This window comes from Protomyctophum parallelum (assembly GCF_964188405.1).
Source record: "Protomyctophum parallelum genome assembly, chromosome: 4".
Classification (NCBI taxonomy): Eukaryota; Metazoa; Chordata; class Actinopteri; order Myctophiformes; family Myctophidae; genus Protomyctophum; species Protomyctophum parallelum.
The window spans coordinates 46,270,799-46,295,232 of record NC_139700.1 but is presented as its reverse complement, the minus strand read 5'-3'; the positions used below and the strand labels follow the sequence as shown (position 1 = coordinate 46,295,232).

At 43.7% G+C, this 24,434-nt stretch overlaps 1 protein-coding gene across 1 annotated transcript in view; it reads left to right on the top strand.

The window, feature by feature from the left end:
* The window catches only part of LOC310857222 (mucin-2-like), a gene marked incomplete at its 5' end in the record, with an annotated part of 77,845 nt that extends 53,688 nt beyond the window's left edge, over positions 1–24,157 (top strand). Inside the window, 19 exons of the mRNA XM_083762832.1 lie at positions 2,349–2,874; positions 3,086–3,297; positions 4,357–4,528; positions 5,273–5,520; positions 6,410–6,593; positions 7,433–7,628; positions 9,727–9,899; positions 10,136–10,205; positions 11,603–11,712; positions 13,173–13,204; positions 13,546–13,717; positions 15,932–16,042; positions 16,861–16,901; positions 17,265–17,414; positions 19,306–19,407; positions 20,570–20,698; positions 20,978–21,017; positions 22,116–22,239; positions 23,658–24,157. Of these exons, the coding sequence (XP_083618958.1) occupies positions 2,349–2,874; positions 3,086–3,297; positions 4,357–4,528; positions 5,273–5,520; positions 6,410–6,593; positions 7,433–7,628; positions 9,727–9,899; positions 10,136–10,205; positions 11,603–11,712; positions 13,173–13,204; positions 13,546–13,717; positions 15,932–16,042; positions 16,861–16,901; positions 17,265–17,414; positions 19,306–19,407; positions 20,570–20,698; positions 20,978–21,017; positions 22,116–22,239; positions 23,658–23,880 (3,015 nt within the window). The 3' untranslated portion in view covers positions 23,881–24,157. The remainder of the gene's footprint in view (positions 1–2,348; positions 2,875–3,085; positions 3,298–4,356; positions 4,529–5,272; positions 5,521–6,409; positions 6,594–7,432; positions 7,629–9,726; positions 9,900–10,135; positions 10,206–11,602; positions 11,713–13,172; positions 13,205–13,545; positions 13,718–15,931; positions 16,043–16,860; positions 16,902–17,264; positions 17,415–19,305; positions 19,408–20,569; positions 20,699–20,977; positions 21,018–22,115; positions 22,240–23,657) is intronic.
* Between the last annotated feature and the right edge of the window lie 277 nt (positions 24,158–24,434).

Genomic DNA, 24,434 nt, shown 5'->3' with positions numbered 1-24,434 from the left:
CAAAGCCACCGAAAGTAGTAACAACTGGTCCAACCACAGCTTCTACCACAGTTATTCGTGAAACCACGACCTCTGTTCCCGAGACCACAACTAGCCCAGAAACATCAATTACATCCAAGCCCACTGTTGAAACCTCGACTACAATTGTACCAGTAACAACAACAACAAAGGAAACAACACCTGTTGAAACAACCACAAAGGAAACAACATCTCAGACTGTATCAACAACAAAGCCACCGAAAGTAGTAACAACTGGTCCAACGACAGCTTCCACCACAGTTATTCGTGAAACCACAACCTCTGTTCCCGAGACCACAACTAGCCCAGAAACATCAATTACTTCCAAGCCCACTGTTGAAACCTCGACCACAATTGTACCAGTAACAACAACAACAGAGGAAACAACGCCTGTTGAAACAACCACAAAGGAAACAACATCTCAGTCTGTATCAACAACAAAGCCACCGAAAGTAGTAACAACTCGTCCAACCACAGCTTCTACCACAGTTATTCGTGAAACCACGACCTCTGTTCCCGAGACCACAACTAGCCCAGAAACATCAATTACTTCCAAGCCCACTGTTGAAACCTCGACTACAATTGTACCAGTAACAACAACAACAAAGGAAACAACACCTGTTGAAACAACCACAAAGGAAACAACATCTCAGACTGTATCAACAACAAAGCCACCGAAAGTAGTAACAACTGGTCCAACGACAGCTTCCACCACTGTTATTCGTGAAACCACGACCTCTGTTCCCGAGACCACAACTAGCCCAGACACATCAATTACTTCCAAGCCCACTGTTGAAACCTCGACCACAATTGTACCAGTAACAACAACAACAGAGGAAACAACGCCTGTTGAAACAACATCTCAGTCTGTATCAACAACAAAGCCACCGAAAGTAGTAACAACTGGTCCAACCACAGCTTCTACCACAGTTATTCGTGAAACCACGACCTCTGTTCCCGAGACCACAACTAGCCCAGAAACATCAATTACTTCCAAGCCCACTGTTGAAACCTCGACTACAATTGTACCAGTAACAACAACAACAAAGGAAACAACACCTGTTGAAACAACCACAAAGGAAACAACATCTCAGACTGTATCAACAACAAAGCCACCGAAAGTAGTAACAACTGGTCCAACGACAGCTTCCACCACAGTTATTCGTGAAACCACGACCTCTGTTCCCGAGACCACAACTAGCCCAGAAACATCAATTACTTCCAAGCCCACTGTTGAAACCTCGACCACAATTGTACCAGTAACAACAACAACAGAGGAAACAACGCCTGTTGAAACAACCACAAAGGAAACAACATCTCAGTCTGTATCAACAACAAAGCCACCGAAAGTAGTAACAACTGGTCCAACCACAGCTTCTACCACAGTTATTCGTGAAACCACAACCTCTGTTCCCGAGACCACAACTAGCCCAGAAACATCAATTACTTCCAAGCCCACTGTTGAAACCTCGACTACAATTGTACCAGTAACAACAACAACAAAGGAAACAACACCTGTTGAAACAACCACAAAGGAAACAACATCTCAGACTGTATCAACAACAAAGCCACCGAAAGTAGTAACAACTGGTCCAACGACAGCTTCCACCACAGTTATTCGTGAAACCACGACCTCTGTTCCCGAGACCACAACTAGCCCAGAAACATCAATTACTTCCAAGCCTACTGTTGAAACCTCGACCACAATTGTACCAGTAACAACAACAACAAAGGAAACAACGCCTGTTGAAACAACCACAAAGGAAACAACATCTCAGTCTGTATCAACAACAAAGCCACCGAAAGTAGTAACAACTGGTCCAACCACAGCTTCTACCACAGTTATTCGTGAAACCACGACATCTGTTCCCGAGACCACAACTAGCCCAGAAACATCAATTACTTCCAAGCCCACTGTTGAAACCTCGACTACAATTGTACCAGTAACAACAACAACAAAGGAAACAACACCTGTTGAAACAACCACAAAGGAAACAACATCTCAGTCTGTATCAACAACAAAGCCACCGAAAGTAGTAACAACTGGTCTAACCACAGCTTCTACCACAGTTATTCGTGAAACCACCACCTCTGTTCCCGAGACCACAACTAGCCCAGCAACAGAAATTACTTCCAAGCCCACTGTTGAAACCTCGACCACAATTGTACCAGTTACAACAACAACAAAGGAAACAACACCTGTTGAAACAACCACAAAGGAAAAAACATCTCAGACTGTATCAACGACAAAGCCACCGAAAGTAGTAACAACTGGTCCAACGACAGCTTCTACCACAGTTATTCGTGAAACCACGACCTCTGTTCCCGAGACCTCAACTAGCCCAGAAACAATTACTTCCATGCCCACTGTTGAAACCTCGACTACAATTGTACCAGTAACAACAGCAACAACAAAGGAAACAACAACAAAACCCGTTGAAACAACCACAAAGGAATTAACAACCAAGCCACTGAAAGTGTCGACCACTGGACCTACAACAACTTCGACTACAGTGTTGCCTAAACCAACTCCCATTGCCTGGACTTCTATTCGTCCACTTACCAGGACCCTACCCGGTACAGCACCAACAATCATGACAACAACTGGATTAACATCTGGTCACACATCCACGACAGTCGTTTCTACTAAAGGAACATCAACCACTACTGAAACCACCACATTGAAACCAACAACCATAGAGGGGCCGATAACAGGCCCAGTTGTTAGTACATCAAACCCCACAGGTGGTCCACAGATTCTAAACACTACAACATCACAGACTTCCATTTCTAGCACTCCGGTTCCCTCACCCACTCCATGTGTCTGCATTTACAACGGAAAAACCTTTCACCCAGGTTTGTCACATTCTCTTTTAAAGCAAGCAATTTTTTAAGAAATTGGTGAATTATTTGATTAATTAGTTAGATTAGTTAGTCTATTCATGTTTGTGAAACAATGTTCATCAAATCAGTTAACTTATACTATAAATATAGAATGCATTTATGAATAATTAGCTTCAGCTGAAAACCTTAGTTTTATTGTTGATATTTTCATCTTTCTCAACAGGGGACTTGGTGTACAATGTGAGTGATGCTCAGGGGTATTGCTACACCGCTTACTGTGAAGCCTCTTGTACAATAAAGAAAGAGGGTCATGCATGTCCCACAACCCCTGCCCCTCTCACCACCACCGCGACCACGCCTAATGTATCAACCACCACAGCTGTCCCTACCACTACCCCTTCTAGAGACTGCACCAATGTCAACCCTCCCCGAAAGGTATGATGCTTGTTCAACACTGCACAATAACTTTCTCACAAGCTGTAAGCATATTGAGGTTTAATAGCTTTTAGATTTCCTCTGCTTCCCTCCATTATTTTCCGGTATTGCTTTAATTTAAACAGATTTGAACTTACAGCGCCAGGCATTAATGTTAAGATTTTCTAATATCCTTGAATATGGGATTTATTTTGTAATAATACATTTTTAACAAATAATATTAGATTTTATTTTATTTGACAGGGACAATTAAAAAAACAATGTATCAAGTGGGACTTATTGAGGGTAGCTACTGGGACGTAAGTCGGGACTTGATCACTCCCGGCTGGTTCGCCTGATTGAGGGGTATGATGTTGAGAGACCCGAAACCCCGTTGACCTCAGGATACATCACTGAGGATACGTCCCAGGTGCATCCATGCGATGTTTTTTTTGTTATAGTTATTTTATTTATAGTGACTCATAGGAATAGACTATGTGACAACCAGGTATAGTCTGGTGACCACCGGAGAGACGGGTGACAGCCGGAATGTAGACGGCACCCGGGTGAGCAGTATGGGTTAGCGCCCATAGAGGAGGAAGCCCAACAACCCTCGGTGAGGCCTTTAGGAGGGCCATGCAAGCAGCAAGCGGCACCACAGCACCATGACCCTGCGGAACCATTGCCCACCACACCTGAATGAACTGTCTGGTGCTGGGACTCTGGTGCAACGCACAGGTCCTCGCTCTACTCCTGGTGAGTGCAGGAGTGGACCTGGTGAGACGTAGGAGGGGCCCGGCCAGGAGACAACCCACAGAGCCTAGTCCCTCCATGTGCCAGAAGTATACCTCCCAGCCCTGGCAGAGTAGTTCCGGATTGTGTGGCCCTGGTTTTCCCCTAGTGGGACTGATTGAGGGTAGCTACTGGGACTATTTTTGAAAACTGTCAGGATTTAGAAGCCAATTTTTAGAATCTGATCTCAGGTCAAAATGCGTTAAAGAACCACCATTCTTCTGTGCGTTAGAATCTGGTCTCAGGTCAGAATGGGTTAACAGTAACTGTTCATCGATGCTGTTGCAGAACGGAGAGTCTTGGAAGGTTGACAACTGCACCTCGGCCACCTGTGTGGACGGTCACGTCACCACCGCGCCTCAGGTGTGTCCCACGGCTCAGCCACCCGCCTGCGCCAACCTCCGCCAGCCACTCAAGGTCTACGATGCCAGCGGATGCTGCTTCCAATACCAGTGTGAATGTAAGTTGTCGTCCATTCAGGATGAGAAGAGAACCCCTTTCGGTGTTTGAACGATTATGTTATTGAAAAATAGCAGATCTACAAGCTCATAGGGTGGCACCGAGTGCCGCGCTACGAGCTTGTAGATCTGCTGTTTTTGTTTGTGGCGTAAATCTTTGAATATTGTATTATTTCAGAGCGAGCGTTTTAAACTCAAATCTTTGCTTCTGGGCGTTGCCTGGAGGCTGGAACAACATATTTTCAGACGGGGGTCGGCGGACCAATTACATATATGTTTGGGGGTCCTTGACATGAAAATGTTTGAGCACCACACTGACATACAGTAGAAACATAGGTTTTTCAGAAAACTGTCAGGATTTAGAAGGTATTTGTAGAATCGTCCTCAGGTCTAAATGGGTTAAGCCTCATTTTCACTTTGCTGCATGCGTTGGTGTCGGGCACCGGTGTTGGTGGCAGCATGAAAGTCAACAATGGGCAGTGTTTTTTTATTATAAATTGAAATTAAAATAGGCCAGCGGTAATACAAACAGAGGCGCATTAACGGCGGCTCGATTACAACAGAGCCACATTATTATAAAGACATCGATTCATTACGCAATTGACAATTTTTTGGCAGCAGCTCAGAGTGGCGTGCACGTTTCCAAGCGGCTGTCCCGCGTAGATGCGGGAGCCTAAATTGTATAACTGTAGTAGTATAGCAGTAGTAGGTATAGTGTTAATTCAATGGATCTCATCTTTCTACAGGTGCGTGCAGTGGCTGGAGTGGTTCCCACTTTGTGACGTTCGATGGAACCGCTTACCAATTCGCGGACGAGTGTTCGTACTACCTGGTGAAAGAGATCGTTCCTAAATACAACCTGAGCGTCATCCTGAACGGCCACTACAACAGCCCGCCCGGCAGCAACTTCTACACGCAGGCTCTGTTCCTTTACTACTCGTCCCACTCCGTCGTCCTCACTCAGATCCAGAGCTCCGGACAGATCAGCTTTGCGGTAAGCCATCCCTTTGAGTTGGAAACTAAAATAAAATAAAACAACTTAATAAAAAAAATTGAAACCTTTATGAAGTAGTGAAAGTAGCTGCTCTATATACACGCTTACAACAAGTTGTAGATCAGCTAACTTCCCCTATAGTATGGGTCCCGGGGAGACATCAAACTTCTTTTTTTAGGTCTTGGGTTTAAAAGTTTGGTAACCCCTGCTCTAATGCAGTGGTTCTGCAGTGGACCCCCAAAATAATCATATTTGAACTGGGGACCCCCCCCCCCCCCACCACCCTGACAAGCACTTGGTATTGTATTAATTTGAGGCATTACCTTTAGTCATTTTAGTGTGACTTAAATGGTTCCACAGATAAATATTGTGAAAATCACCACAAAAACATGCGGCCCCCACCTTCACTTAATGTGGCCCTCAGGTTAATACCAGAATACTGATAAATTATTAGCTTAACGAGCAATATTAAAATGTATTTTTTTATGTCCAATGAATTTGCATTTGGTTCATAAAGTTAACATAACTATAATTATAGAGGCATTTGAAAAGCATTTGAAATTAAATAAAAAATGACACTTTCCAATTCCAATTCAAAAATAGCAAAAAAAAAGGATTTCAATTCAAATACGGTAATAGCAAAAAATGCTGATCTACAAGCTCAAAACGTGTCGCGTGCGACGTGTTTTGAGCTTGTAGATCAGCTATTTTTTCTACAACAGTAACGTGCAATGTGGCCTTCTGGAGTGAGTGTGGAACTACAGTGGCCCTCTGGAGTGAGTGTGGAACTACAGTGGCCCTCTGGAGTGAGTGTGGAACTACGGTGGCCCTCTCCATCCTCAAAGTTGCCCACCCCCTGTGTATCATTGTGTACCTATTGGTCCTCCAGGTGTACGTTGATGGTAAGCGCATCTACCCGGCATACAGTAACTCTGCCCTGCGGCTGACCAGCACGGACATGGCGGTCACCCTGGAGATCCCAGCGCTGAACGTCTCGGTGGTGTACAAAGCCAACTCCTTCAGCATCGACCTGCCTTACACCCTGTTCAGTGGCAGGACCGAGGGCCAGTGCGGTGAGTCTATAGGACTGGCAATATTATCCATGTGGGAAGAGAAAGAACATCCGCACAGCTAGTTTCTAGAGCTCGGAGACTTACTTTATTTAGAGGCAACACATTGCAACGTTACGACCTTAGAATATTAATAGAGACGGCACCGGATTTCTCCTCACATCCACTTGCATTAAGTTGCTCAAAAAGCGCATGAGGCGATTTCACTCCTCCTTCCGGGTAGGAACAGAGTGCATTCTGGGATGGATTGGACCCAAACACATGAACGCGCTGCCGTCGACTGTCATTAATGCACGCGTCAACGGACCAGCACGTTCATGTGTTTGGGTCAAAACTGCAATAGCAAATTCGGCCACTATGTCCATTTCGCCTCAGGGTTTCCTCCGGGTGCCGTCTCTATTAATATACACTCTAAGGCTACAACGTAGTAGGTCGAAACGTTGCAATTTGATGCCTGAGTGAAACTGAGTCTGTCAGTTTACGTGGCAGACTCCGCACCGGCAGGAGGAGGAGACGGTTCTTTTGGATCACATTACGTAACGTGGGTGAAAATGTGGCGAACAACTTTAGCTCAAATCTTTGCTTCTGGGACAACATATTTTCAGATGGGGGTCGGCAGCCAATTTCATATATCTGTGATGATCCTTGACATGAAAATGTTTGAGGAGCACTGAGATAGAAACATAGGTTTTTCATGTCATGATTTAGAAGGCATTTTGTAGCATCGAGCTCAGGTCAAAATGGGTTCATGTAAGGGCGTTTAGTTCCAACACTGCATATAAACCGGCTGTGCTGTGTGGTTGTAAATGTTTCGACCACTGCCTTAATGGTCCCACCACCAGGTACCTGTGACAACCACCAGTCCAACGACTGCCGCGGGCCCAACGGACACGTGGACAGCTGCTCCTCTACTGCTGGCAAGTGGCTGGTCCCGGGCACGCCCTGTGTGACCCCAACAACCAACACCACCACCCCCTCACCCTCCACTACCACCCAGCCTGCCTGTGACGCGACAATATGCAAGATCCTAGAGGGCAGGTATGGCGAAAAACACCTTCATGTGGGGATGTAGTCATTCTTCTAGTCTACATTGCATTGTATAGGCTAGTCATAGCACTTCATAGTACATATGTATAGCATAGTATTATACGTATAGTTTATATGTATAGTTTCATTATATAGATGTTCCACTGTTACGTTCTTAGCTTGCGCATGTTTCATGATAACTACTTTTTATACTAACTTTTTATTAGGCATGTAACGATATATCGTATATCGCGATATATCGATATTATCGTTTTTTTTATTTTTTTTAGGGGGGCTAGTGTATAATATAATATTCCATAATATTAACGTGATTTGGAGAGAAATGAGACAGACTCCATGCAGTCACTTTAGTAGAGGCCTACAGACCTGTATGTGTCTGACTGTGCCCAGGTGATGGTCGTCAATTGATGCTCATTAATACATCAAGGAAGGCAATTATGTTTCTGCACTGTCAAATAGGTCTACATATATCCTAAGATGCCACATGTTAACTCTAGGTTTAAACAAGATAGCATGTTTACAGTTGTTGCACAGAGTAATTTTACATGAAAAGTAATGCTACTTTTGCAATGTAGTTAAATAAAAATTGTGAAAAAAGCTTGGGGGGGGAAGATAAATCATAAAAAAAGGAAAAACATTGTGTTGGAAATATCGTGAAAAATCGTATTGTGAAAATCATATCATGATACGTATCGTATCGTGAGTTGAGTTACATGCTTACTTTTTATGTATGTGATGTATTGCCATGCTTTTTGTTCTTGCTTAATGTAAGTCGCTCTCAGAGCCGGATTTACCTTGCTGAGGGCCCCCAGGCTGGAGCAAATTTGAGGGCCCCCCTTGGGGCAGGCAGGCAGGCAGGCAGGCAGGCAGACAGACAGACAGACAGACAGACAGACAGACAGACAGACAGACAGACAGACAGACAGACAGACAGACAGACAGACAGACAGACAGACAGACAGACAGACAGACAGACAGACAGACAGACAGACAGACAGACAGACAGACAGACAGACAGACAGACAGACAGACAGACAGACAGACAGACAGACAGGCAGACAGACAGAGACTAGTCTCTGCCCATGGTGCATTTGTGCTGAATGACTGCAACCACTAGTAGTGCACTAATGCAGTTTTATAGCAAAATATTGGGGGTATTTTGTTTTAATTGTGGTGTAATTTTGGGGTACCCAGGCCCCTAAAAAGAAAGGGAGACAGGCAGGCAGGCAGACTAGTCGCTGTCCATGGTGCTGAATGAATGCAGCCACTAGTAGGCAATAGTGCACTAATGCAGTTTTACAGCAAAATATTTCACAATGTGCTCTGAATCTGATATTAAAATCACAGTAAAAGAGATGAGCAATAAAGAAATACTATGCTATGTGAAAGCTTAAGCATTTTTTAATGCTTCTTTCAAGGGAAATGCTGCTGCAAACAGTTTACTGTACATTAACAACTTGTTCAGAACAAGACACCAAAATATGAACTGTTTATATAGCAGCATCAAATGTTTTACATTTTTGAATACTTACAGAGTTACAGTGCAGAACCACAAGAGGGGTTCCCGTCCAAAAGGGTTAGAACACCAAAAATGGGGTTTCCGCCCAGAATGGGTTAAGCACATTAAAATGCATTATCTTAGCATGGTTATAATGAAATGCGTTATAGACATGGCATAGAATGTTTGTATTGGAAAATATACAGTATGTTATAGTGTCTAGACTTAACAGATTTCATGAACATGGGATAATTCCAGTGGCGTGCACAGACATTTAGAGGGGCAGCAGGTGCTCAAGTGAAAAAAGGGCATCTTGTGCAGAGCGTGGAACCGTCCGGTTGCCTTAATAGTGTGAGATTTATAGATTTTGGGGCATAAATAATATATTAGAAGCTTTTGTATCAAGAATTGATCACCATGGTCCATACTGTACACTGTAAAAACAAAAGGGGGGGGGGGTTCTTTTCAAAAGGGCACATTGCTGTCCACAGGGCAAGGGCAGGTGGTGCTCTAGCACCCCCTAGTGTCTTATCTGTGCACGCCACTGAATAATTACCAGTTCATCAGTGACACCTTTCCCCCCCCCGGCAGCGTGTTTGAGCGGTGCCACGCGGCGGTCTCTCCGACGCCATACGTCAAGGCCTGCAAGAGCGACGCGTGCGCCGGAGGAAACGACACCTGCTCCAGTCTGGAGGCGTACGCCAGCGCGTGTTCCACGAAAGGAGTCTGTATCGACTGGAGGAATGCCACCAACGGACAGTGTGGTGAGGAATCAATCAATGCATTCTCACTCCCGACACTAGCAAGAACGCAAACGGGCTGGACTTCTTAAACGTTTGACTAAAAATGGAACATGTTGACTATAGGGGAGATATTATGGGGAATTAGCCGGAGGCAGAATAAGAAGACTACTGTAACCTTTTTTCTTTTTGCATTATTGAGCTTTGCTAAAATTGCATGTGTACGTGCAGTATACTCATGTATCCTGTCCTGTCAACAGAGTACCAGTGCAGCAGCAACAAGGTGTACAGGTCCTGTGGTCCAGATGTAGAGCCGACATGTAATTCCAGGTAAAACGCCTTTATTATACAGTACATACTGTATATTAATAATGTCTCTATAAGTTTTCTGTTCTGTTCTTTCTTTCTTTCTTTCTTTCTTTCTTTCTTTCTTTCTTTCTTTCTTTCTTTCTTTCTTTCTTTCTTTCTTTCTTTCTTTCTTTCTTTCTTTCTCCTTTATCTATTCAGGGAAGTCTATTGAGAACCAGCTCTCTTTTACAATGACGCCCTGATTAAACAGCTATATGTCAAAATATTCCATACATGACTTTTAAATCGATCAAATTGTGTGAAATCAAGTTCTTCAGTTTTAAAACTGATTGTAGACAGTTTCATATGTGTATTGAAAGGCAGTCTTACCCTACCCTACTCTTCCTTACTTATCCCACTGAGCATTTTTTGGTCTAATAGACGTCTAATATTCGTCCAAAGGGCCGTCTAAAAATGCGAAAAAACCCGGCTAAAAATGAAAGTTTTTTAGACGTCTATTATTAGATTAGAGTGACGTTGATTAGCGGGTGTTTAAACGTCTATATATAGACGTTTAAACACCCGCTAATCAACGGTCAAATCTAAGGATAGACATCTAATAAACTTTCATTTTTATCCGTTTGTTATCGCATTATTAGACGCACGTCTAATAGCCGTCTTTTGCTCAGTGGGATGTGTTATGTCACACAGGTGTCACCAGTAGTACTAATGAAGGCTCTGTTCCATTCTATTCAAAGGCAGGGTGCTGATATTGTGCATGTTGAACTACTAATGAAGGCTCTGTTCCATTCTATTCAAAGGCAGGGTGCTGATATTGTGCATGTTGGCTCACTAGAAACACTGCTATACACCAGTTGTGTGGTCCAGGTAGTTCCTTGAGGCCGTTCCAAATGACCCCTAGCTTATCCCATTCTGACCTGAGATCAGATTCATACGAGGTTTCCACTGGACACAAACTGGTCTGATGAACCCTTTCTGACCTGAGATCAGATAAAAAAAATATCAGTCGTTCTTCGATTTTTCAAAAATAGCAGACCTACAAGCTCGTAGCGTGCCACTCGGTGGCGCGCTATGAGCTTGTAGATCTGCTATTTTTCAATAGCTAAAGCACGACATGATGCCAACACTAAAATGGCTTATGGGAGTGTAACTCTGAAAGTATACAAATGGAACCAAATTGTTCATTATAAGGTTCCATTTGCACACACTCAGTCATGGGGGTCCTTGGAATTAAACTATTTGAGAACCACTGTGTTACACCAAAAGGGAACAGAATCTATCATTTGTAACACACTGAACGACAGAGGCCCAATTTATTTCCAATATGGCTGCTGTGGGATAGAACTTGCTTTTATTAAGAGGCGAAAAGGTTTTCAGCGTAATGATGATAATAATAATGTCTGCTACTGTACACTCAGGTACAATGAGAAGTTCACCAGCCCCTCCAACACCAATGAGGAGGGATGCTTCTGTCCAGCAGGCACCACCCTGTTCAGCAGCGTCTACGACAGCTGTGTCAAGTCCTGTGGTGAGAACACATCCCTTCAGGGGTCATCACCATGCTGACTTTCCATCCATCCATCCATCCATCCATCCATCCATCCATCCATCCATCCATCCATCCATCCGTCCAGGGACGAATAGTTTTCATAATCCTCATGGGTGCCTCCCCGTGGCTTGTCTGTGTGAAGGTTTCACAGCCACAACCACTGCTGCTGCTTGGTTTAGCCAGGGGAGGGCGGTGTTGGGCAGTGTCTTGACTGTCTTCAGTGCGGTTGGGTGCGCACTCAACAACTTTAACACCTCTTGGACGGCCGGGGGAGAGGTCCAAGAGGTGTTTAGGAATTCCCCGAAAATCCTCATGGGGGCCCTTAATTTAAAATAATGTCAATGAATTTTAAATAGTTACTGTATCGATTTCAAATCATTGAATCGTATCGTATCGCCATCATGAACCAATATCGTCCATGTATCGTATCGTCAACCAGGTATCGTGATACGTATCGTATCGCTGTTAAAATGTGTCGTTACACCCCTACACATCCATCCATCTTCAACCGCTTATCCGTAGTCAGGTCGCGGGGGCAACAGCTCCCACCAGAGAGCTCCAGACATTCCTCTCCAGGGCAACATTAGTGACTTCCTCCTGGGGGGATCCCGAGGCGTTCCAAGGCCAGTGAGTCGATGTAATCCCTTCATCTGCGCCTCGGTCTGCCCTGGGGACCCCTCCCAGTGGGACGTGATGACTTGTGATGGCCATTTTTGTCAGAATTCTATTTTTGCCATGAACATACAAATGAACGGACATCGGACAATATAATTATCAGAAACACTCAGGGCCCAATAATGCATGCTGCCTTACCCCTTATCCCTAATCTCTTTTGCCCTGTACTGTACTGTACTGTACTGTACTGTACTGTACTGTACTGTACTGTACTGTACTGTACTGTACTGTACTGTACTGTACTGTACTGTACTGTACTGTACTGTACTGTACTGTACTGTACAAGCCCTCCTCCCCGGCCTGTGTGTGTCTGTGTCTGTGTGTTAGGCTGTGCAACTGTGACACTTGGTGGTGAACAACTATTTCCGTGCTCGGACACAGGGACACAGGGACAGACCCAGCCACACACATAGCTGTCTATAGGAGTGGTTGCACCACTCAAAAGTCGACTCCTAATGTGCCATAGTGTCATAGTAAATCAGTGGCAACTGGCATATCTTGAGGAAAACCTGGATAGTGGATATAGTGATATTCAGTTCTTATGATAAAAATAAGAACATTACAATGTTATGTAAAAAAAAAAGCAAAATCCAACAGTCTTTGCCACGGACACATTTGTCTGTGTATATGGGCCCATAGTGATGACCACTATTCACATTATAAACACCAGAGAGATCCCTTCACAACGCCATATAGATGGTTACAACACATTACAAAAGGAAACGGAAACTAAACTTAAATGTGTGTTTGATTTATCGTTTCAGACTGTGTTGGACCTGATGGTAAACCCAAGCAAGTAAGATATGCGCGCGCACTCACTCACTCACTCACTCACTCACTCACTCACTCACTCACTCACTCACTCACTCACTCACTCACTCACTCACTCACTCACTCACTCACTCTCTCTCTCTCTCTCTCTCTCTCTCTCTCTCTCTCTCTCTCTCTCTCTCTCTCACACCCCGTAGTGTTATGTGATTTGAGCAGCTGCCCATTTCTATAATGTGTTGCCGTTTGTGGCAATAAATGATAAATAATTATTTATGACAGATATTGTTTTGCTATGTTTTAAATGGGGTTTTTGGGGGGTGGCGGGTTGACTGAGCTTTATTCAAAATGTGCACTCGTCCCACGCAGCCCGGTGACACATGGACCAGTGGCTGTCAGCGGTGCGAGTGCGACAGTGACTCCATGGGCGTGCGGTGCGAGCCACTGCCCTGCCCCACGTCCCCCAGCGCCGTCCACTGTGACCAGCCTGGACAACACCTGGTCAACACGAGCGATGGCTGCTGCCCCGCACACTCCTGTGGTACGTTCACCTATAACTATACGGCCAGGGACGTGCACACTTTAGGCCCATCATTCACACGTTAAGACACGTATTGGGAGTGTCATGGCCGCCTCAGTGCATTTCCAACAAGGTTGCGTCTTCAAACCATGTGACTCCCATTGGAAATGCATTGAGGCGGCCATGACACACACAGGACACAAGTGTGTCTTGCGTGTGTCTCAGGTGTGAATGAGGCCATGGAAATCAAAGGGGGCTTCAGCCCCTGCCCTTTTTCCCGTCCGTAAAACAACTGCCCCTCTCCAGAACACGAATGTCAGCATTTACTACATGGTAAAAGAAATGCACATTCCTTCCTCCCATTTCCATGCCCTACTGGAAGGCAGCGTTCAGGAGAATTGCTTTTTTTCCCCCAAAGTCTCCTGAACTTGAACAACAGTAGCCTATTTTGCGTTGAACAAATTTGTTTCGAAACACCACATCTCCACTAGCTAAAGAGTGCTGGGTTGCGCCCCGAAAATAGCTGATCTACAAAAGCTGATCTACAAAAATAGCGAAAATAGCAGATCTGCAAGCTCACAACGCGTCGCACTGCGACGCGTTGTGAGCTTGCAGATCTGCTATTTTCGCTATTTTTGTCCAAAAGTGCCCTCTTAACGGGATTTCAGCCCCTCTGCCCCTCTAAAGGCTCATACATAGTCTGGATTTACGGTGGTGGGGTGACCACCGAACTACAACATGACGTCACGAGCCGCGGTGAAGAGCAAACCACCGCCACCGCTCCAGCCCTTCTCTCTGTTTTTACTCACCACCGCTCAACGTTATTTCAGCTCCGGTGGTCAGCTCACCACCGGAGCGGTGGTCACCTCACCACCGAAAATCCAGACTATGAATAGGCCTTAACTCTGTACTACGGTGCTTTGATCAATGTTGGGCCTGTTGTCTCTCAATGGTACCAACATCAGTACAGCATGGAATTGTGGACAGAATCTTATCCAACGATAACATAATATAGTATATAGTAATAGTAATATAGTGTGCAACCACCTTAAAAGTATTGGGTCTGAGAGGCTAAAGGCCTATTCATAGTCTGGATTTTCGGTGGTAAGGTGACCACCGCTCCGGTGGTGAGCTGACCACCGGAGCTGAAATAACATTGAGCAGTGGTGAGTAAAAACAGAGAGAAGGGCTGGAGCGGTGGTGGTGGTTTGCTCTTCACCGCGGCTCGTGACGTCATGTTGTAGTTCGGTGGTCACCCCACCACCGTAAAACCAGACTATGTATGAGCCTTAAATCTCATCAAATGGTGGTCTGTGTGGCTCAAACGCTGAATAAATAATATGGGCCTTGCTATGAAAAGGGTTGAAAACCACTATATTAAAATTGGCGGAGCATGCCCATACATGGGCATACTGATGACATCAGGAATCTCCATATATGGGGGTAAAAAGGGACAAGGACTAACATGTGCTGAGGTCTCCTTATATGGCATATCAGCATGCCCACAAATGGGCATATACTGATGGATCTCCATATATGGGCATAAGAATGACAAGGGTGACAGATATCTAAATTATATAGACTAGCCCTTACCCGTTGTGAGATATCCCCCCCCCCCTTGTGGCCACAGGGGGTACTGTGTCCCGGGTGCGTTTTCGCATTTTTTGCTCACTAATAAATTCATTATTTATTTATACGTTGTTAAATTGGAAAAAGGGCTTCGTTAAGACCTCCATAATATTATTATGGTCAATGCCTGTGTGAAAAGTGGGAGCGATTGGCGCAGGCGGTGAGGATATACGGCGGTGTTTCTGACAGACATTCAGACAGACATTGACTGAATTATATTGTAGCCTATATAATAATAATAATAATACATGACATGAAATGCAGCTCAAAGTGCTTTACAGAACAATGGAGAATAAAAGAAAAGCAAGGCAACGACATTAAGAAAAAAGCAGTAATGCAATACAGTGAGGACATGAATAACAAAAAAATAAAAAATAAAAGATCAATTAAAAGCAATGTTGTAGAAGTGGGTCTTGAGCTTTAAAAATGTCTACAGAGGCTGCCTGACGAAGGTATATGATATGATATGATATGATATGATATGATATGATATGATGATGATATCTCTGCATATGGGCGCGTAGCGGCCCAAAGCTTTATTATAAGTACGATGGCTGCGGCACAGTCCTGTCGTGTGCTAATCTCCTGTCCTCCGCCCCACCACAGAGTGCGACGTCAGTCTGTGTCCCAGCGCCCCACCGCTGTCACAGTGTGAACCAGGCTTCCAGCTCAACGTCACCGTGGGCAATGGCAGCTGCTGTCCCCACTACAAGTGTGGTACGTACACTGTATGCCGCCATGTACCGAATGTCTGCAACGCGTCGCTTTTGCCATGCGCTATTATGAGCTTGTAGATCTGGTATATTTACTGCAACATTATAATAATTCATTTTGAACACTGGAGATGGGGAAATGGGATATTCTGCATGATGAATATACTTTTATCCTTTTGGTACATTTCGATGGAAATACTACATTTTGCAATTTTTAGCATATTTACATATTTACTGATAAATACAGGACATTAACTTGTAACAGTATCTATACATTTGTGGTATTGAAATCTGTAAAGGTGTGTTCAAACCTGAAAATATTTATATTTTATATTATATTTGTTTCCAGTCGCTTCACTTTGGTCTCACAGGTCAGCGTTAAATTGGTAATTAAAAAATAATAAACGTCCCGCTGGAGCAAAAGTCCCTTCGCTCGCTGTCATGCAAGACCTATAACTCTCTTCCCCCTCCCTTGAGTGGTGGATATTATTGATACATTATTGATATCACAGATATAAAAAGTCCACAGTAATTTACATTTGAGTGTAACCAAATGCACCACACCTAGCCGAGCTCGAAAGCACCAAAGACGGCTCGGTTCAATATATTTAACATAATTCTTGTATATTGTTTTTGGATGAATAAAACCACTGGGGCCTCCGAAAACAACGTCAATGCTGATTTTTCCAGCTGTGGCGGAGACACCAGGTGGCCATTCGCTTCCTTCACCTCGCCTCGTTTGCGCCGCGCCAGTTACCGTTATATGGATAAACTACACTAAACAGTCCTGTTTAACCAGTGCTTTTCTCCTCGTCTCTCCAGTTCCTAAAGGTGTGTGTGTCTACAAAGGCATTGAATATCCGGTAAGAAGTTATGTGTATCTTAACTGTATTTAATACCATAAAAGCGTTATTCATAGTCTGGATTTTCGGTGGTGAGGTGACCACCGAACTACAACATGATGTCACTGAGCCGCGGTGAAGAGCAAACCACCGCCACCGCTCCAGCCCTTCTCTCTGTTTTTACCGCTCAACTTTATTTCAGCTCCGGTGGTCAGCTCACCACCGGAGCGGTGGTCACCTCACCACCGAAAATCCAGACTATGAATGAGCCTATAGAATTTGGAACCCCTACACCACTGTTTCTGAACAGAAACAAAACAAAACACAAAAATAGTTTTAAGGGTTGTTTGTTATAATCTATGTACTGTCATTTTCTCCCCACAGCCTGGATCTAACATTCCTACGGACCGTAGGAATGTCAGAATGTCAGTGTCTACGGACTGTCAGAATTGTGATTGTTCAGACAAGATGGGCCCAGATGGGCTGCACACTGTGATCTGTAAGCCTGTTGAATGCAACACTACTTGTGCAGAGGTATGCAACACACACACAAACACACACGCACGTGGCACACACGCATGCACGCACGCACATACATTAATAACAACAGTATACACACCATCACCTGTAAGCCTGCAATGCAACACTACCCGTGCAGAGACATGCAATGCACATTAATAACACACCTGTGCAGAGGTACACTTCAACATACAACAAACTCATAATAACCCACACATGGACACACATTAAAAAGGGACACACAGCATGGGCTATAGCCGGCTTAGCGGTCCAGGCACCTTGGTTGGTAATCCAGCATATTATGACAGTGTGTTGCTGGTTTGAGTCCCGATCCCGACAAATATTTATGTGTTTGAAGTCAATTCGCTCTCAGAAAGTTCACCTTCCCTGACTTTTCCTATGTAATACATTCTGTCTTTAAAACTGGGTTCACACTTGGGACCAGTGTTGTTTTTGGCATCACATTTTGATCTACAAGCTCACAACAAACTACAAGCTTGTAGATCTGCTATTTTCAGCATGCAACCAAGTGTAAAATGACTTGTCCACTAGTCCCTTCATCAGTCCATGTGGGGTCCCAACATTTTAGTCTAGTGTTTATTTGTTGACGATATTGTCAGTATATTTAATCTTAGTTTTAGTCATCATATAGCATAAGTTTTCATTTAGTTTTCGTCAGTGAAAGAATGTAGTCGACGAACATTCTTCGTCTTCGTTTTAGTCGATGAAAACAACATTGGGACCGCCTGGGGAGGGATGGTTTCTTTGTAATGGTGTGAGCACATTTGCATCCATTAACCCATTCTGTACTTTAGCCATTGAAAAATAGCAGACCTACAAGCTCATATGAGCTTGTAGGTCTGCTATTTCTGCAGAGGACCATGGCGTGGTCGTGTTGTGTGTGGCAGCAAGGTTTGCAAACTTGCCTGGACTTTGTGAACTTAACACGGTCCATATACCTGTATATATATAAAACATTTACATTGTTTCTCCTCCACTAAAAGTAAGACGAAAACTAAATGGAAACTAAGCTATGATGACTAAAACTAAGACTAAATATACTGACAATTTTGTTAAAAAAAAAGAGATCCAGTATAAGTCATTCTAAAATGGGTAGTCCCAATACTTGATTCTGATTGGCTGGTTACCGTCACGTGACCGGTGTAAATTCCACCGATAACCCACTCCTTCAATCACTGGGGCTACTTGCCGAGCAAAACAAGGAAGTGATGTGGCTCGCTCTGGTGGCGCAAAGTGTAGCTTCTTTTGTGAATTCAATCGTTTTATTAGGTTATTATTGCTATATGTTTGTAATCGTTTTAGAAAAGCAATAAGCCACTCGAGGCCCCAGCTTATACCGGGTATTTTACACTGGCCCCCAGCCAGTGTAAAATACCCGGTAACCTGAGACCTCTCGTGGCTTATTGCTTAATTTTACACTTGGTTGCATGCTGAAATAGCCGATCTACAAGTGTAAAATCAGCCATTACGACGGCATCATGGCCCGCCAAAATACATTTTAGTCGACTAAATCTGCTGTTGATTTAGTCGACTAAAATGTATTTTGGCTAAAACCTTATGACATTTAGTCGACTAAAACCAGACTAAACATTCCAGGTGCCAAAACCAGTGCCAAAAACGACACTGGTTAACTACTCCCTTCCAAAAAACGCTACCAGAGCATCAAATCTCGTACCACCCGTCTCAGTAACAGTTTTTACCCCCAGGCAGTCAGGCTGCACTTTCTTTTCCTGTTTTTTGTCTTTCTTGCACTATAGATGTTTGTTTATGTCCTGTGTATGTAAGACTGAGAGTGCTCTGAGCAAAATAATTTTCATTGTATGTATACTCTGTATCTATACAAATGACAAATAAACCTGAACCTGAACCTGAACCTATGCTCCAGGGTTACACGTACCAGGCAGTTCCTGGTCAGTGCTGCGGCTCATGTGTCCAGACCAGCTGTGTCATCACCCTGCCCTACCCTGGAACTACGCACTCTTTACAGGTTGGTGGATGGATGGATGGATGGATGGATGGATATTTGGATAATGAATGGCCTCTGCATTTTCATGTGGAAAAGTGGCTTTTACTTTCCCTCTCCACACTCATGAGCAAACTGACATAGGAAATTAACCAGGATACTGTGATACAGCATGTTTATTAGGCCTATAGTAACAGAAATCTGTTTTGATTAAAATTATTATTATTTTCCACTCCTGTGAGGAATGGGGGGGCTGTGCCTGGGGGGTGCTCCAGCCCCCCCCCAGCACCCCTACTTCCCTCAGCCATGTCAAATGTCATCCAGTTGTGAATTCTATTTTGTTCTTTTACTTGAATATTACATTGTTCAGTAGAAATAACTAAGACACATGAACTGTTTTGTTTGAAAACCTGTAAAAGGGGTATACATATATATTTTTATTTTTATTATTTTAAGTTAACGGACAAAAGGGTAGACGTAATAAGCCTAGGCTTCAGTCTATACCTTTTTTTCCAGAATAAGAAGAAAAAAGACTGATGAACTAAGAATGTTTTTTTGTATGAAAGAAATTTAATAAAAATAAACTAAACTAAACTAATTGCAATTGTTATAGTATAGGGCGGCAATTCCATGGCATGTTATATTATAACTTGTTAAAGGGACACTTCACCCTTTTTGCAAAAAAATATATGTTAATGACGTTTAGAAGCTTTAGAACACTTTCCTGGAGATCTTTATGTGTGTAATATGTGGTTTTAGATATTTTAGATTGTAGCAGTGAGCCTGTTGTCTCTGATGTCATGGACACTGGGCTCACTTCCTTCCTGGACTACATGTTGTCTCAGTAAGACAGCTCTCCCCCTATCCACAAGGAGGAGCAGTGCACCAAAGAATTATGGGAATTGTAGTCCAGGAAGGTAGTGAGACCAGTGTCCATGACATCAGAGACAACAGGCTCACTGCTACAATCTAAAATAACTAAAACCACATATTACACACATAAATACCCCCAGGAAAGTGATCTAAAGCTTCTAAACGTCATTAACATATATTTTTTTGCAAAAAGGGTGAAGTGTCCCTTTAAGTTGTGTTATAGTGAATTATTTTATTTTGTATAAATCATGGCAGGACCTTTCACACACGCAGAAAGGTTAAAGTTAAAGTTTTTATCACTTGTTCCGTTCAGGTGAATGAGACGTGGTCGCCCCCTGGTGATACGTGTGTGAAGTACTCCTGTGCGCTCACCAATGGGAAGCCAATTACCAAGGAAACACAAACCACCTGTCCTCCGTTTAACCCCCTGGACTGTCAGCCTGTTAGTACCACACACACACACGCACACACACACACACACACACACACACACACACACACACACACACACACACACACACACACACACACACAGGTTGATGAACTGGTATTGTTGGCTGTACTGCTTACCCAATACACTGTAGTGTAGCCTATATAAACCTTATACACACACCTATACACTTGTCTGTTTTTTACGACAAACAATATGCCAGCTTTATTTAATATTTATGACGCAACATGTACCAGATGTGATGTAACGTGCGAGCTTGTCCTCTCACAGGGAACTGAGACCACTGATGCCAGCGGCTGCTGCAAGTCCTGTAAGTATTTAGTAAACACGCACGCACACATGCACGCAAACACGCATGCACGCACGCACACACGCACACAGACACACACACACACACACACACACACACACACACACACACACACACACACACACACACAGACTCATACGAGCAACCAAAAGGACCATCACTAAATATGGCTGATATACTGCCTCGTCAAAGATAATTGGTATGGTGACTTTATACATTGTCAGATATTTGAATGCGTCTTTATATTATCATCACTTTACCCAAATGCAGCTCAAGTGAAGCTTGCTTTTTGACCATTCATTCACTTGTTCCGTCTGGTTTGTCTGACAGTTTGAGGATGGTTATGGAGGTTTTAGTCAGAAACGCTTTTTCAATACTTTTCATCGGTTCAATAGGAGTGTTGGCTGGATTATATATATGTCCTTCGTTACAAGCAGTGTTGTTTTTGGTACCACATTTTTATTTTAGTTTTAGTCATAGTCTCTTGAATAGTTTTCATTTAGTTTTAGTCACATTTTAGTCACATGGAATGTTTTAGTGTTAGTCTAGTTTTAGTCGACTAAATATCATAAGATTTTAGTCGGCTAAATCTACACTTAGATTTAGTCTTGATGCCGTCGTAATGACTCTAAGGAACAGCAATGTCCGTGTTCACCTACCTATGTGTTAATGAGCACCAGTATATGACTATGAGTACCAGTAGGGGCGCTGTTGTGCCAGAAATAGAGAGAGAGAGACAGTGCTGCACTGTTGCCTGCTGAGAGAGAGAGATAGAGAGAGAGAGGAGGGGTGGGGTGGGGTGGGGGGAGAGAGAGAGGGGAGTTGCACCACTCAGTTCACATGGGTGTGATTCATCAGTGGAAAAACGTATTCGACATACATTTTTCGTCGACGAAATCAACACTGGTTACAAGCATCGTATCCTAAGCACGGTGAACCGCGTGTGTTTCAGGTACACCGGTCCGCAGTGTGTGTGAGGTGCAAAAGCATCGTATCCTAAGCACGGTGAACCGCGTGTGTTTCAGGTACACCGGTCCGCAGTGTGTGTGAGGTGCAAAAGCATCGTATCCTAAGCACGGTGAACCGCGTGTGTTTCAGGTACACCGGTCCGCAGTGTGTGTGAGGTGCAGAAGAAGCAGATGGTCATGGAGAAGGGTGGATGTAAGAGCCCGCAGCCCGTGGACATCTCCTACTGCGCAGGGCAGTGCGGCAGTGCCTCCATGTGAGTGATCCATCGGACCTAGAGATGACCATGCAGACATATTAAACACCTTGGTCATTTTTGTTCCCATGTTTTTGTTCTTAATAACATGTTATTTAGACAGAGGCTATAGGTTCATTGTTTACCTGGTGTTCTTTAGTTTAATTTTGTATTCATTATTAGTACTTTATATCTGTTTCTAGTTCTACCCCGGGTTTACTGTTCAAGTGCATCATTTTGTTTAACCAGTAATATAACCACAGAGCTAATAGTTTGTTTCAAAACTGAAAAACCCCATGTTTCTATGTCAGTGGTTCTCAAACTATTTCATGTCAAGGAGTCCCAGAATTATCTGTATTTGGCCGCCGACCCCCACCTGAAAATATGTTGTTCCAGGGACCCTCCCAGAAGCAAAGATTTGAGTTAAAAACGTTTGCTCTGAAAGAACATATATTCAGATAGATATCCACTACATTTTCACGATTTTTCAAAAATAGCAGACCTAAAAGCTCGTAGCGCGGCACTTGGTGCCGCACTATGATCTTGTAGATCTGTTATTTTTCAATAGCTATAAAGTATAACGTAATGCTTAAAACACCAAAAGTGGTTCCTGCGCGCTGCGCTGAATGGGTTAGTAGTTCACCCCAAAAATTACTTATTTTCTATCAAATACACAACCCATGAAAACCTTAAATTCATGGATATTCTTCTGTTTTTGTCGCATTCCGAAACCAATATTAATGAACCAAAAAACGAAAATGGGCTTCATGGGTTGTGTAATTGATAAAACAATTGTCCTTTTTTTGGTGAATTACTCATTTAACATACTCATCCATACTGACTGGACAAAATAAAAACATATTCCCTAAAACTAGTTGCATAATATCAGCTTTAATAACAAGTAGACCAGCGGTTCTCATCCTTTTCTGGATTAGGACCCATGCACTCGAAAGCATTCGCGGCCCACCCATCTGACCACTTAACCCATTCTGGGCGGGAACCCCTTCTGAAAAATAGCAGATCTACAAGCTCATAGCGCGGCACCGAGTGCCGTGCTACGAGCTTGTAGGTCTGCTATTTTTTTTAAATCATGAAGATGTGGCACAAATCTTTGCATATATACTCTTTCAGAGTGAACATTTTTAACTCAAATCTTTGCTTCTGGGAGGTTCCTGGAACAACATATTTTCAGATGGGGGGTCGGTGGCCAATTACATATCATTTTTGGGGTCCTTGACATGAAATATTGAGCACCAGATCCATAGGTTTTTAAGAAAATTGTCATGCTTTAGAAGACTTTAATTTCGACGTCAGGCCTAAATGGGTTTAACACAGCATTTATTATTGATTTGGTCAAAACGAAATAAATATAAACGCATGAATGAAAAGTTCCCAAACTTAAAATAACCTTATGGGCATATACGTGCGCTTAATTACAGGTACTCTGCGTCGGCCAATCAGATGATGCACCAGTGCGAGTGTTGTCGGGAAGCGACCACCAGCCAGAAGGAAGTGCAGCTGACGTGCGCCGACGGCTCGCTCACCACCGCCACCTACATCATGGCGGAGTCGTGCGGCTGCCGCCTCTCTGAGTGCGTGCCCGCGCCCGCGGTCACACCCGCCCCTTCCGCCGCTCAACGACGGCGCCGCAGGAGACGTTGAAGGCATGCACGCCACCCCACATGGACTGATTAAAAAAACAAAACGGGATTGTTAGCCTTACGGACTATACGGACACTATACAGAATGAATGTGTTTATTCATGTCATATTTATATTATAACCCAACCAATGTGTTTAAAGCGTTATTCATAGTCTGGATTGTCGGTGGTGAGGTGACCATGCACCGAACTACAACATGACGTCACTGAGCCGCGGTGAAGAGCAAACCACCGTCGGCACCGCTCCAGCCCTTTCTCTCTGGTTTTATACTCAGCAGTGGCGTGCACAGATAGACACTAGGGGGTGCTAGAGCACCCCCTGCCCTTTTTGGCTCTTAAAAAATAATAATAATGTTTTCTTTTTTTTCTTAATTTGTAGTGTGTGGACCATGGTGACATTGATCAAATCTTGATAAAAAAATGCTTCTACTATATTATTTAGGCCCAGTCAGTGTCAGTGGTTCTTCGATAACAAAAAAATAGCAGACCTACAAGCTCGTAGCGCGCCACTCGGTGGCGCGCTATGAGCTTGTAGATCTGCTATTTTTCAATAGCT